The sequence below is a fragment of the Nyctereutes procyonoides genome, unplaced genomic scaffold (genome assembly GCF_905146905.1).
Source record: "Nyctereutes procyonoides isolate TBG_1078 unplaced genomic scaffold, NYPRO_anot_genome, whole genome shotgun sequence".
Lineage (NCBI taxonomy): Eukaryota > Metazoa > Chordata > Mammalia > Carnivora > Canidae > Nyctereutes > Nyctereutes procyonoides.
Window position 1 is genome coordinate 21,746,523 of NW_026575030.1, and position 14,315 is coordinate 21,760,837.

General features: G+C 49.1%; 1 protein-coding gene across 2 annotated transcripts in view; it reads left to right on the plus strand.

Moving 5' to 3' along the window:
• ITGB5 (integrin subunit beta 5) overlaps window positions 1-14,315 on the plus strand; it is a 110,205-nt gene that overhangs the window by 877 nt on the left and 95,013 nt on the right. For both annotated transcript variants that reach the window (XM_055315950.1, XM_055315949.1), the window contains exon 2: window positions 8,620-8,705. In XM_055315950.1, coding sequence (XP_055171925.1) covers window positions 8,620-8,705 — 86 coding nt within the window. The remainder of the gene's footprint in view (window positions 1-8,619; window positions 8,706-14,315) is intronic.

The following is a 14,315-nucleotide window of genomic DNA, read 5'->3' on the forward strand; positions in this document are numbered from 1 at the left end:
ACATTGGTGCAACACTGGTGCTCCATGGGTGTAACATTGGTGCTCCATCGGTGCAACATTGGTGCTCCATCGGTGCAACATTGTTGCAACACTGGTGCTCCATGGGCGCAACATTGATGCTCGATCGGTGCAACATTGGTGCTCCATCTGCTCCATCGGTGCAACATTGGTGCAACACTGGTGCAACATTCGTGCAACATTGGTGTTCCATCGGTGCAACATTGTTGCTCCATTGGTGCAACATTGGTGCAACACTGGTGCTCCATGGGCTCAACATTGATGCTCCATCGGTGCAACATTGGTGCAACATTGGTGCTCCATGGGTGCAACATTGGTGCAACACTGGTGCTCCATCGTTGCTACATTGGTGCAACACTGGTGCAACATTCGTGCAACACTGGTGCTCCATCGGTGCAACATTGCCCCGCCGGCTTGCTAGCCGGAGATGCCCTGCATTGCTTTTGCAGGCCAGGCGGCCGGATTCAGGACTGTACCCCTGTGGTGCCTCATTTACACGAAGGCACTGAAGGTTCACCTTGGAGAGGAGGGTTCTGGGCAAACAAAAACCTCCTTTAGGCCCGAATTCAGACTCAATACTACAGCAAGATTTCTTTAACGGAAAAATAATCACTCTAGAGCTTGGAGTAGATCAGTGGTTTCCAAACACCCATCTGGCAACCAGCAGTGCCCTCAGTGATGTTTTCCTGCATCCTGGGTGGGGGGGGGGGCGGGGAATGCAACAGGGAAGATGAAACTTGTTCTCACACGTAGGAGTTTATCTTTGCCAATGGTCCCCTGCCTCACAAGGACTGTCCTTTAATTTGAAATGATGTCTTTATTTTTGGTGGGAAAACTTTTTAATAACTTAGAGTGGTGAGAGAGGATAGTTTTTCTTTTTTGGGGGGGGGCAAAATTTAAAAAATCTGACAGTCCTGTGTCCATTTCCCCCTCCTCTTTTTCTGTTTGTTGGTCTTGTTCTATTCTTAATGTTCTGTGAGATCCCAGGGTTTGGGAACTGCTAAAGGGGAGGATTTCTAAGTTCCCCTTACAGCTTGGCATTCTCTGATCCTGATAAAAACTACAGTGTTTTTCCACTTGGGAGGATTTCTTTTAATACATTGCTTTACATTTGCGAGGCAATTTCTGTTTTTCACAGCTCGCACGCATCTTCACAATGATCTCCACCTTTCAGATGGGCCACAGACAGCGGAGTGACTTGCCCACTCTCCTCGTCTGGGGATCATGGGGCTTTTCAGGCCAGGGCCCTTTGTCCCACACGATGCGGCTTAGCTAGAGAGAGAAGCATCGAGCCGCGGTGGTTTATTTCTAATCCCTGCGGGGTTTCCTCTTCTTCGCCGTTGCCCTCTTAGAGGGCGGCCAGCCTGTGGGCCAGCAGAGCCTGGTGGAGCAAGGCCATTGCTGGCTTCCAGACCTGTCATCGCCCTCTTAGCCCTGGAGCTTCTCACGGTTAGCAGGGGCTGCCTCAGATCTGCGTGATTTCTCCTAGTGCCCCAATGTTGGGGAGCCAGCTTCAAACAGAATTTGAAATAGTGTTTCTTTCTCCTCCCTTCCCTTTCCTTCTCTTTCTATTGAAGTAACGGCAGGTACTTTTTCCCAGAGCTTGTTTCCTGTCCTGCTCCTAGGAACGTGATTGGAAAGAAAAGCCTTCGTTGCCCAATGAAAGAAAGAGGTGACCTGCAGGGCCGTGCCTGCCTGGGTGTCCCAAGGCCAGTGGCCAAGTTGCCCATCTGTTGCTTTCACTAGACTTCCCTCCCTAGGCTTAATCCAGCAGGAAACAGACTTTTAATTTGAGAGGGCTCATTGCAAACAAGCCCCTGGCTGGCTGACAGCCCGCCCTGTCCCACTGTTATCTTCTGCTCTCCTTATACCGCGGCCAAGAGCCTGCAGACAGGACTTTAGGACATGGTCTTCCCACCGAACCAGGGAAGGGTGTCTCTGGGGTGAGGCCTTTGCTCCTCCTGAAGGAAGGGGCGGAGCGTGGTATTGATCCTGCTGCAGGGCTGGAGTCATGTTTGCTATCATAGTTTATTAAAAAAACAACAAATGTTCTTTCAGGAAATGCCCGGTAAATTAGAATGCTCTAAATGCTAAAGGAGCTCTTTGTCCTGTTCAGCGGGCTCCTGTGGGCGGCACTGGCACTGCCCCCCCTCCCCCACGTCACAGGTCCTATGGCCTGGGAGGGGTCCTGCTGGAATTTGGCCTCCACTTTGCAGCTCTTTTCAGGTACCCAGGCCTAGGTTTAGTAATAACAGGGCCGCGGGATGCCAACAGTGGGCTTGGTTTGGAGACTGCTCTTTACCCTAGGTATTTACATTTTAGCTCCACCATCCTGGAATTAGGGGGGCTTTTTATAAGGGGGATTGAGGCAGAAGAGGGCAGGGTCTAATTAGCTCTAATTAGTATTCTCCTCCTGCTTGTTCTCCGTGCCTATTTAGCCTCTGAGGCAACGGAGAATTAAAGTATCTAAGTAGTTGGCGAGAGGCTTTTTGTGCCTGCCTGCCCTGGTGACTAGTTTCTCTTCTCCAGCCGGCTCCTGGAAGTATTCTGAAAAGTTCTAAGGATATCAGTAATGTGGAGCAGTTTTGCACTGCTTAAATAATAGTGTCCTTTTCATGTGGCGGCGTGTGCTGGGTTAAGGAGGGGGGGGTGTCTCTTTTCACAGGTATTTTCTGTTGGCTCGGGGGCAGGCTTCGGAGAGCCCAGTGCTATAGTTTGTTTGCTTTCTTTCCAGTTGGAATGGGATTAATGGGCTTCATAAATATAAAGGAACACTTTCTTTATAGGCATCCGTTTGTTCTGAGGCTGCTGCTTGCTTCTGTTGAATGCGGGGGTTTGATTCCTGGGCCACCTGGTGAAAAGTTTGCTCCTCGGCAGGCCTCGACACATCCCCTACTGGGGATGCTTGGAGGGGGATGTAGTGTGGTCGGCCCTCCCTACCAGGGTCCCTCCCCTGCCCTCCCCCACCAGCTCCCCCCGCCAACGCCAACAACACCGCTGCCACCGCAGTTCATAGGAGATGGTTGCTTGCCCCTGGTAGAGCTGGGGCCTGCTCCTGCACTCGTCCCCTTTACCTGTTTCACGCTCCCACTCAGAGTGATTCTGTTAAAACTCAAATCAGATCATGCCATCTGCTTAAAACCCTCCAGTGGGGCAGCCCGGGTTGCTCAGCGGTTTAGCGCCGCCTTCAGCCCAGGGTATGATCCTGGAGACCCGGGATCGAGTCCCACGTCAGGTTCTGCTTCTACCTCTGCCTGTGTCTCTGCTTCTCTGTGAGTGTGTGTATCTCTCATGAATAAATAAATAAGATCCTTAAAAAAAAAAAAAACAACTTTCTAAAAATGTAGTTTTAGATTTACAGAAAAATTGAGAGGATAGTACAGAGAGTTCCTATATACCCACACTCAGTTGTGCCTATTATTAACATTTTACCTCACTATGGAACATTTTTTACGATTAATGAATGACACTGATATGTTATTATTAACTAAAGTTCATACTTCATTTATTTATTTTCATACTTTATTAAAAAAAATTTTTTTTTTAAGTAGTAGGGCCTTTTTAAAGGCCCAACAGGAGCCTTGAACTCATGACCCTGAGTCCCATACTCTACTGACTGAGCCAGCCAGGTGCCCCTGAAGTTCATACCTTAGTCAGGTTTCTTTAGTTTTTATCCAGTGTCACTTTTCTGTTCTAGAATCCATTCAGGATGTCCCATAAATTGACTTGCCACATCTCCTTAGGCTCCTCTTGGCTGTGACGATTTTTTAGTCTTTCCTTGTTTTTGATGACCTTGACGATTTTGTGGACATATTTTGTAGATTGTCCCTTTGATGGGATTTGTCTGATGGAATTTTGGGTTTCTGGAGGAGGCCATAGAGGTAATCAGTTGCCTTTTAAAAAATTATTTTTTTGAGGGCAGCCCGGGTGGCTGCGGTTTAGCACTGCCTTCAGCCCAGGGTGTGATCCTGGGGGCCTGGGATCGAGTCCCACGTCGGGCTCCCTGCATGGAGCCTGCTTCTCCCTCTGCTTGTGTCTCTGCCTCTCTCTCTCTCTCTCTCTCTCTCTCTGTGTGTGTGTGTGTGTCTCTTATGAATAAATAAATAAAATCTTTAAAAAACAATAAAATTATTTTTTGAACAGGTAATATAGTCACATGATTTTTTTTTTATGGTATAACAATTGTACAGTGAGAAATCTGTTTTCCATTCTTCTTGCCCATCAGTCTAGCATATTGCCTTGACCCCTTTCCGGCAGAGATTATCCCTGTTAGGTTTCTTTATGTATCTAGAGTGTTTTCTATGCGTATGTTATAAATATTCCTGCCCTGTCTTTATTGAAAGATAGTACTAGACCCACTGTTGTACATCTTGCCTTTTATTTTTAACTTCGTGATATATCAAGGTAAGGCTCACATCAGGGAGCACGCACATTCTTTTTCAAAGCTTCACATCTTATGCGATTATATGAATTGGTGTTTCAAAGCACAAGTCCTGTCTGTCAAGCTGGATGTTTTGCAGATGTGTGATGTTCAGAAAGGCAGTCTTAGATGGGAACTCAGACTGTGATAGAGCCTTCCCAGGGCATATTTACAGCTTGTGGTGACATCTTTGGATCAATGACGATCTAGTTGCTAGATTCGGAACCAGAAACATTTTGTCTGTTGTGTGAGAAGTTTTGGGGGGCGTGGCTCAGGGTGTGCGGAGAGGCACTCCAGCGGCTTTGCCTCTTGAAAAAAACCAAACAATAATGAAATGTTTTTATTTTCTGTTGTCCTGGCAACGGTGACTAAAATGTAATTTAGGATCATGAGTAGCCCACTTCCCGCTTGGATCATGAAGGTGCCACACAGGAACTGTTCTGAATATCGTGATCTGTTCTCGTTTGTGTGTTTTCTAGGTGAATACACACCCTAAATACTCATGATGCTTTTCCCACCATCCCAGCTGAGTGGTGTCCTGTCCCCTCTCCCCCTCTGCCGGTACTGGGTCACTCCAGCTTGGTACTCGTTTCTGTTATCCCATGGAATGTTTTGGATCAGGAAATTCTACTTGCTGGATATGTGCTTTAGAAGATGTCGTCTGACTTTGGCCATTTGGGGTGGAAAGAAATAGGGAGAAGCTGCATGGAGGGAGGCTGGCAGGAGGCCACTGCAAAAATCTAGACTAAGTGCAGAGGCCTGGCTTGGGCATCGTGGGGCAGGAGGGGGCAGGCAGGAAGGGTTGGATTAGGAGAAACATTTCATACATCTTGAAGGAATGATCGGCCGGACATGGTGGCTGCCTGGATATGATTGATGAAAGAGAGGGGTGAGTCAATGAGTCTCGGAAGGAGAGCATATTTTTAGATTATGGTTTGCAGTAAACCCTGGCTTCAGAGATATTAAGGGCCTGCAGGCAGTTGCAGTTGAGCTGGAAATAGTCACAGCGCAAACCAAGAAAAGATGTGGCCATCGCCTGGGCCACTAGTGCCTCTTTCCGTGACCTAGACACAACACGCTGACATTTGTGAACTCTAGCTGTTTAGCTTTTTATTCATTGCTTCCGTCCTTTCAAAATGCTGTTAGTGCAGAGTGACTCATCCAGTCAAATCCAGACTCTGCAATATTAATAGGTGGGGAAAGGAGAGATGCCAAAGGGAGGAACTCTGGCGCTACGACATGTATTAGCACCCAACCTGTGCTTCTGGGTCTGGGAGTACTTGTCTGCTACCTGCTGCCTGGCACCCTGAGCTCCCCGGGGGCAAGGCCTGGCTCCTCCATCTCTGTATTCCTAGCATCCCCTAGTCCAGAGCTTGGCATTTAGTACATGCTTAGTGCAGGTTTTCTTGAATATGAATCTGTCCCAGTAGCAGCCTAATCTTAGAGGAATCATTTTGAGTGCAATAAAACTACTATTGCATGTGAGTATGCGCTAGTAATAGAAGCAATTAGTAAAGCAGGACAGTAAATATTTTACAGTCGTTCAGTATGTTTTCATCCCAGGTGTCTGTCACTTCCTTGGAGCCTCTTTGGTATCACGTCCAAGATCTTTTGAGGCTGGTGGAGCAGGAGGCCAGAGCCCAGTCTGTCCGGGCCAGAGCTGGTGACCCCTTACTGCCCTGAGCTCAAGAGCCGTGACCCAAATTCCTAGAGCTCACTGATGAGGCCGTGGCAATTAGAAAGTGGTCTTTGTGAATTTATGTCGGTCGAAACAGAGACATCAATGAGACATCTGACCTCAAATTCCTCTCTGATTGAGGGCCTGTTATCAAGAGGACCCCGGAGCTCACTGGTCACCCCCCCCCCCCCCCCCGCGTCTGGGATGGCTTAGCAATTGCCAGGCATCCCCCATATGGTCACTTGCTACGCGAGCGCCCCCGTTCTGACCTCGTTCTTGTAGATGGGGCTTGTTTCAAGGCACTTACTCTCGTTTTCTCATGTTTTTATCTCTAAAATGAGCTGGCTTGATTAGCTCACTTGAAGACATTTCTAGCTCTGAGGATCTGCAGTTCCAGTATTTTGTGGAAAGGGTTTTATTCATCAAAGGAAGTGTTATGCCACAAGGGCCTGAGTTTGTATTTGGTGAAGAGCGCAGGGGGAAAGTCGCTTTCGTTTCCAGTGTGATCCCCTTCACCCCACCTTTGGGTTTCTGACACATAAGGAGCTTTGGGCACAGAGTAGAACTGGCATTTTGAAACTCTTTTGGCACACATTTTTTTTTTAAGATTTTATTTTTTTTATTCATGAGACACACACACACACACACACACACACACACACACACAGAGAGGCCAGACACAGGCAGAGGGAGAAGCAGGCTCCATGCATGGAGCCCGACGCGGGACTCGATCCCGATCCCGGGACCCTGGGATCACGCCCTGGGCCAAAGGCACTAAATGCTGAGCCACCCGGGCTGCCCCCATTATTATTATTATTTTTAATGCTTAAGTGCCTATTTAAAAGTCATCAAGCGAGTGGATTCACTTTAAAATGAGGAAGGAACTTGTCACTGTGAGCAGGAGCCAGGTAGGCCCTAGGTCCTGGTTGTGCATGGTGGTTGGTCCCAGCTTGTTTCTCCAGAGAAGTGTGTCCTGGGTCCAGGACTTGCATCCAGGAGGTCCTGGTACAGGCCTGGCGGTGAGATTGGGGTCCCGCAGCTCTGTGGTGTGTTAGGGTTCTAACAAGGTGGCTGATGGGGCCCTGGGGGCCCAGAATTCAGGGTTGGGGTCTCTGTCTGGGGGAAAGCCTGACTCCACCCCCTCCAGGTCTCCCAAGCCAGCCTGCCTCCCTTCCCAGCATGGCATCTCTGGTCCTGCCAGTCTCTCTTCCCTCCTATTCCACAGGCCATTCTTATTCCAAGTGGTATTTGTTCCCTTTGGGGTTCCTCAGGATGGCACAGGATGGCTCCCCATGTCACTTGATTTCTGTTTTTACTGCTAGTGACAAGGGAGTTAAAATTAGCAAATTTAGGAAATGCTGCAGTTTTGAGATGTCTTAATAATCGTTTTGAATGATGTTTTGTGGAGTTCACTCTGTTGTCTCCTCCACTCTTCCTTTTAATCTTTTTGGCTCATTTCCCCCCTTACGCTTCCAGCCCTTCTTTGTAGGGCTGATGGCCCTGCGTTTCTTTTTTCCATCAATTCAGTGGGTCTCTCTCCTCTTGACACTCAAGGCAATGACTGGAAGAGATAAGTGGGTCCACTAGTGATATGGGGGCTGAATAGAGCCTTTTTCATTCAGAGAAAAACCAAACTGCTCTTGGTCAAAAGAAATGTATCCTTGAGGAGGAAGGGAAAAAAGGGACCGTAAGTCTCACCAAGGACACCTGCGCTGCTGGCAAGTTTGCGGGGGGGGGGGGGGGGGGGGGAGTGGGGGGGGAGTGGGGGCGGTGGCTTTAGCTTCACCACCATAGTTCAGATTTATGGAAGAGAAGGGATTGGCCTTGGTTCGAAATAACCAACCTTCACAATGATAAAGGAATTCTCTTCTAATCCTAGTTTCTGATGTTTTTACCAGGGGTGGGTTTTGAATTTGATCAGGTGCCTCTTCATTTGCCCAGGGAGGTGATGATATGGTTTTTCTTGTTTGACCTACTAACAGGTATACGGAATTACTGGATTTTCTTTATCTTAACCCAACATTGATTTCCTTGGGTACATTCTTCTTCAAAGATTCTTCTGGCTTCTTTTGGTGCACTGGGATTTGGTATGATAGTACTTGATTTAGGACTTTTCTTATGCCTGAAGGAGAGCAGTCTGTTCTCTCTTTCTTTCTTTTTCGTACTATTTCTTTTGGTCATTTTGGGTGGACTAAGTGTAATGATGCCTTCGGTAAGGGAGGACCTACTGTGTTATGGGCGTAGAAATCTAAGTGGGTCCAGGAGAAGAAATGGGGGTTGCTAACACAAGTGTGCATGTTTAGTGGGTGCTCCAGAAACTGTCGGGGATTAGCCTCAGCCAATGTGCCTTGACCTGCCATTAGCCCAGGAGCCTGTGCCCTTCAGCTGTACCCAGACTCCCTGCTAAAAAAGGAAGTGACTCCTCCTCCCAGCCCATTCAAAGGCCTCATCAATAAGGCTCATGGCCAGGAACTAATTGGTACATCTTTATCTTTCTTTGAAGGTCTCAACATATGCACTAGTGGAAGTGCCACCTCATGTGAAGAATGTCTATTAATCCACCCAAAATGTGTCTGGTGCTTCAAAGAGGTAGGTCTGTGGTGGTAGGCGTGGTGGGAGGGGGCTGGGTATGCCCAGCGCACACGTCGTCGACTGTGCAGAGAAAGGGTGTATAGATTTTGCAAGCTGCCTCCTCTTTTTTTTCCCAGGGCGATGACAAAGCTACATTTTTATAACGTGATAAGTTCATTTGGGTCTTTAGATAGTATTAAGGGTTTTAGTCCTATTTTAGGAAAACAAGATCTTCCTTCCCTTTTGTCGGGGAGCCAGTTGTGACTCTTGTATAGTTTCCTGCTATTTGGTAAAAGATCTGAGCATGCGAAGTGACTTTGTTGTATAATAGTTCAAAACATGCGTGGGTGGGCGGCATGTGAATGGAGGCCAGTCATTTTCACGTGGCTTATCTGAGGATGAGTTTTATGAATCAACCTTCCTGGCAAAATTAAAAATAAAGGCTGCTGTCTCTTCAAGCCCTCTAAGAAGGGTTATAAGTTCGGGGAGATGTTAGGCATATTGCTGTCCTAAAGCAGTCACATATCAGAACTTGGTAGGCTCATCAGCAAATGATCAACTTTTTTAAAAATCACTGCCTTGAAGGAAATTTCTGGGTCACTTTTCAAAATTGATATTAGAGCACGGGGCACACACCCTCCTTGCACGAATGCACTGTTAAGGTTGTAAATTTTTTTAAGTGTTGATTTGTTTTAGAGATGGAGAGAGTGCACAAGTCAGTGAGGGTAACAGAGGGAGAAGGACAAGCAGACTGTGCTGAGGGCAGAGCCCAACACGGGGCTGGATCCCACGACATTGGGATCATGACCTGAGCTGAAATTAAGAGTCAGACGCTTAACGGACCGAGCCATCCTGTTAAGGCGCTTCTGTTGAGGTTATTTTTTGGAAGAAGCTAAGACTTGCCATCTTGGACGGGCTCAGTGTCTGCAGTTCAGTGCATGGTGCCTGGCTCAGGAGGACAGGAGATGGCTCCTGGGAGGCTAAGCTTCTTTGCCATGATGCAGCCTCAGAGATCTGGGGATTGCTTCAACCTTGGATGGCTACAGACAGTCGTGTGGGGAAGCCCACGAGACTCTGCACACTTTGTGCATAGTCTTGTTGAAAAAATCGAATGCTCAGAGAGGTCAAGTGACTTTTTCAAGGCCACACGCTGTGCCAAAGCTGGGTTTCTATCTGGCGTCTCGGACTTCTGAGCCCAAGCTCTTTCCCCTAGGCCTCTTATGTATGAGAATTTTTTCTAGCAGAGAGTAAGATTACTAAATAAATGATCCCAACCCCAATAAATATTCCCAAGATATGAACACTTCATCGTGTATGTGCTTAGTTGTGGTGTATCTGTTGTGAACTTTCTCTAAAACCTTTCATACCCTGTGACTTGCACAACAAATCCAAGTTCCTTGGCCCCTACCTGCCTCCCCAGCATCATCCCCCATCGGGAACTAGCCAGAAATCCCCAGAGAGCCCTGCCTGATATACGCTCTCATGGTTTTCCCTGTGCTACTCCTTCTCCTAGAAGGTCTTCCTGGCTTCTCCTCCTTTCCCTAACATTTTGTCGTCTAGTTTCCAAGAATCAGCTCTGGACTCCCCTACTCTGTGAAGACTTTCGTGGTTTTTCCCAGACACATCGTCCACCTCTTCATCCATCAGTCCAGTCCACCCATACCATTGATATAAGAATGTTCTCTCTCCTAGAATGTCAAGGCAGGGTTTTATGTGTTTTCGTCACTGTTGTATCCCCAGGGCCCAGAGTGTTGTGGGGCACACAGTAGTTGCTCAATAAATATTGACTGAAGGATTTCACTGGTTTACTATTTATTGCATGTCTGCATGTGCAGGCCAAGACCACTTCTTTGTCTCTCCATATTCTCTACTTCTTTGATGACACTTAAAAACGTTTTATTATGGGATGCCTGGGTGGCTCAGTGGCTTAGCCACCTGCCTTTGGCTCAAGGAGTGATCCTGGAGACCTGGGATCAAGTCCCACATCAGGCTCCCTGCATGGAGCCTGCTTCTCCCTCTGCCTGGGTCTCTGCCTCTCTCTCTCTCTCTCTCTGTGTCTCTCATGAATAAATAAATAAAATCTTTTAAAAATGTTTTATTGTATTAATTTGTTTTCATGCCTGTTACTGACTAAATCATCATCTTCTTGAAAACCTAAATTATGTCGTATTCATCTTGGACTCCTCAGATCCAGCCATGAATCCGGCAGAGTCATAGTTGATGAGAAAGATGGGCTTAAACAACATGTCATTAGAAAACTGAAGTTTACTTTTTATTTTTTTTTTCAAGATTTTATTATTTGAGAGAGAGAGAGGGAGAGCCAGTATGAGCAGGGAGAAAGGAGTAGAGGGGGAGAGGGAGGGAAATCCTAAGCAGACTCCCCGCTGAGCAGGGAGCCCAACAAGGGGCTCGATCCCAGGACCCTGAGATCATGACCTGAGCCAAAGGCAGATGCTTAACCAACTGAGCCACCCAGGTGCCCCCAAAACAAAGTTTAAATCTCAGTTTTGCCAAGCTTTCCTCCGAGTTTCTCGATCTGTCAAATGAAGGTGGAAATTGCCACCCTCCAGTGTTCCCGGGGGTATGAAGTGAGACCGGTGCGCGCGAGGGCTTTCGGGTGGGACTGCTGATGAGCAGAACGCGTGTTCTCCGGCACCCGGCCGCCGTCATCCGTGGTATCTTCTAGCAAACGGAAGCAGTGGGATCTGGAAGCCGGGGTCAGCGGTCTGTCTTCGGTTTCTTTCTTCCTTGTGCCGGTACTTCCACGACTCTGATGTGCTCGCGACGATAGTGGACGACGTGATCTCGAGGAGCCCTGCATCGTCGCAGCCCACACTTGGGTTCCCTCTCTGGCCCAGTGGCTTCCCTGGGCTTGGACGGGGCCTCGGTCTCGGCTGAACAACTTCCTGTGATGCCTGCACGGGGAAGCAGCTTTCCGTCGTCTTTGGGGGCTGAACTGCCCCCCGGGCCTTCGTGGGTCTCAGGGACATGAGTCCGGGCAGTTCAGGAGTGGTTCCCGATCGGCCCTTTAGCGGGGAGACGGAGGAGGGTGCGGCCGAGGGCCGTCCTAACCACAGCCCGGCGGGCACCGGGGGCGTGTGATGCGTGGGTACATCGAGGCCTGGTGCCTGGTGGGCGGTGGGGGGGGCAGGTTCCTAACCGTGTGTTCATGTGGATGCTGCTCCGCCGCCTGCCTTGTCGCTGCCTACCTGCACGGGTCGGCCACCCAACACGTCTCCCTGTCTCCCTGTCTCACAGTCCTTTCTTACTTTACCTGAGGTGGGGAGGGGATCCTTGCTCTGCATTTAACACTCCTGGTAACCTCACTCCACCTCCCCTGCGCAGGCTGCTCCCCCATTGCTGTCTTCTCCCACAGGGATGGAGCTGGAGTCTGCTCGTGTCTGGTGCCCACTCAGCGCTTCTTGCTAGTTCTGTACCCAGTTCTGCTGCATGGCTATTTATTTATTTATTTATTTATTTATTTATTTATTTTGTTTTTGTTTTTGTTTTTGTTTTTGTTTTTTTGTTTTGCTTTTTAGATTTAAAGCAACAACAAAAAAATCTTATTTTGGGGTGCCTGGGTGGCACAGGGAGTCGAGTGTCTGAGGCAGGAGCAGCAGGCAGGGGCAGAGGGAGAAGCAGACTTCTCACTGACCAGGGAGCCCGACGTGGGGCTTGATCCCAGGACCCCGAGACCGTGATCTGAGCCAAAGGCAGACACCCAACCGATTGAGCCCCGCAGGGGCTCCTGAGCATCCGACTCTTGATTTCAGTTTGTGTCATGATCTCAGGGTCCTGGGATCAAGCCCCATGTTGGGTTGCACACTCAGCAGAGAGTCTGCCTGGGTTTCTTTCTCCTTCTCGCTCTCCCTCCCCCTGTGCTTGCTTGCTCATTTTTTTCTCTCTCTCAAATAAATCATCTTTTTAAAAATCTAAAACATTTTTAAAAGATTTTATTTTTAAGTAATCTCTGCATTCATCGTGGGGCTCAAACTTTTGTAATCCTGAGGTCAAGAGTCGCATGCTCCACCAACTGAGCCAGCCAGGAGCCCCCTGCATGGCCTCATTAACCTGGCTCCTTGACTTTGTTTTCTTTTCTTTTCTTTTCTTTTCTTTTCTTTTCTTTTCTTTTCTTTTCTTTTTCTTTTTCTTTTTTCTCTTTTCTTTTCTTTTCTTTCCTCTTTTCTCCTTTCCTTTCTTTTCCTTTCCTCTTTCTTTCTTTCTTTCTTTCTTTCTTTCTTTCTTTCTTTCTTTCTTTCTTCTTTCTTTCTTTCTTTCTTTCTTTCTTTCTTTCTTTCTTTCTTTCTTTCTTTCTCTTTCTTTCTTTCCTTATTCATGAGAGACACAGAGACAGAGAGGCAGAGACACAGGCAGAGGGAGAAGCAAGCTCCATGCAGGGAGCCTGATGCAGGACTTGATCCCGGGACCCCACAATCACGCCCTGGGCCAAAGGCAGGCACTAAACCACTGAGCCACCCGGGCTGCCCTTGACTTTTTTTCCTAACACAGTTTACCGGTGGCTTCAGACTCACCATCTGGCATCAAGAACAGTTTCCAGACTCTCCTGTACCCCGAGACCAGGAGTTTTGGGGTGCTGCGAGTCCTTGCCTCTGCTCCCCTGTTCCCGCTGCACACAAGACGGCGTTAGAGGTTAATTGAACCTTGGGTGACCGTGGTCTGGGTCCCCAGCACGAGAGCCAAAAAGCGGGGGCAGCCGGGCAAACCCGCAGTGGCATCCGTCTTGCAGCTTGGGCGGGACTGCGGTAGCATCCCAGGTGGGCTCCTGGGGGAGGTGGCGGTGGCCGGCCTGTGACCCCCCCTTGGGCTGGGAGAGAGAGAGGAACGTGGACGTCCCCCTGGCTCACAGAAATCCGTTTGTGGTCATGAAAGGACTGATCGAGGCTGATTGTAGATGCTTCAGAGATATTTGCTTGGGGATCGGATGAGCCGCCAAAGGCTGCAGAGGGGTTTCTCTGTCCCCCGGCCGGGGCCACGCGTGCCGGCGTGTTCCTCACCTCAGACTCCGGTTTGCAGCACTGGCCTTCTCCCCTTGCCCCCCACGCCCCCGAGGGCTCCCAGGGAGGCCGGCCTCAGAGGCCGTCGGCGGCCTGCCTGTGCCCCCCTCCCTGCCAGGCTCTCCGCTGGGCACCGGTTTCCTCCGTCTTCGTCCCAGAAGCTGGCCTGTCGGCCTCCTTTCCTGCCGGGGTCCCTCTTCTCCCAGGGCCTGCTGTTTCTCCGCTCACCCCACCTACTGTTTCAGAAGCCACCAGGAATCCCCCCCAGCAAAACCACCACCCACGTGTGTGTTAGAGTTCCAGCCTTCAGCCAGAGGAGGCAGGTGGCGTGCACGTACCGAAGGGCATGTGGCATGCTCGGACGAACCCGAGGGAACCCAACCCCTGGCTTTGGCTGCAGGGGAGAGAGACTGGGGTGAGCAAAGTGGCCAGGGCGTGGGGTGTTACCACGTTCCAGCCAACCGTGGAGCTCATCATAAGCCTCCACACAGCAGGCGATGGAGGGAGTAGAGGGGAGAAGGTTGCCACAACTTGCAAAGGCCAGTGTTGTCACTAATGAAAGGGATCTACCTTTGGAACACTTCTCTTGTCTTTTCTACATTACCCCAGAGTG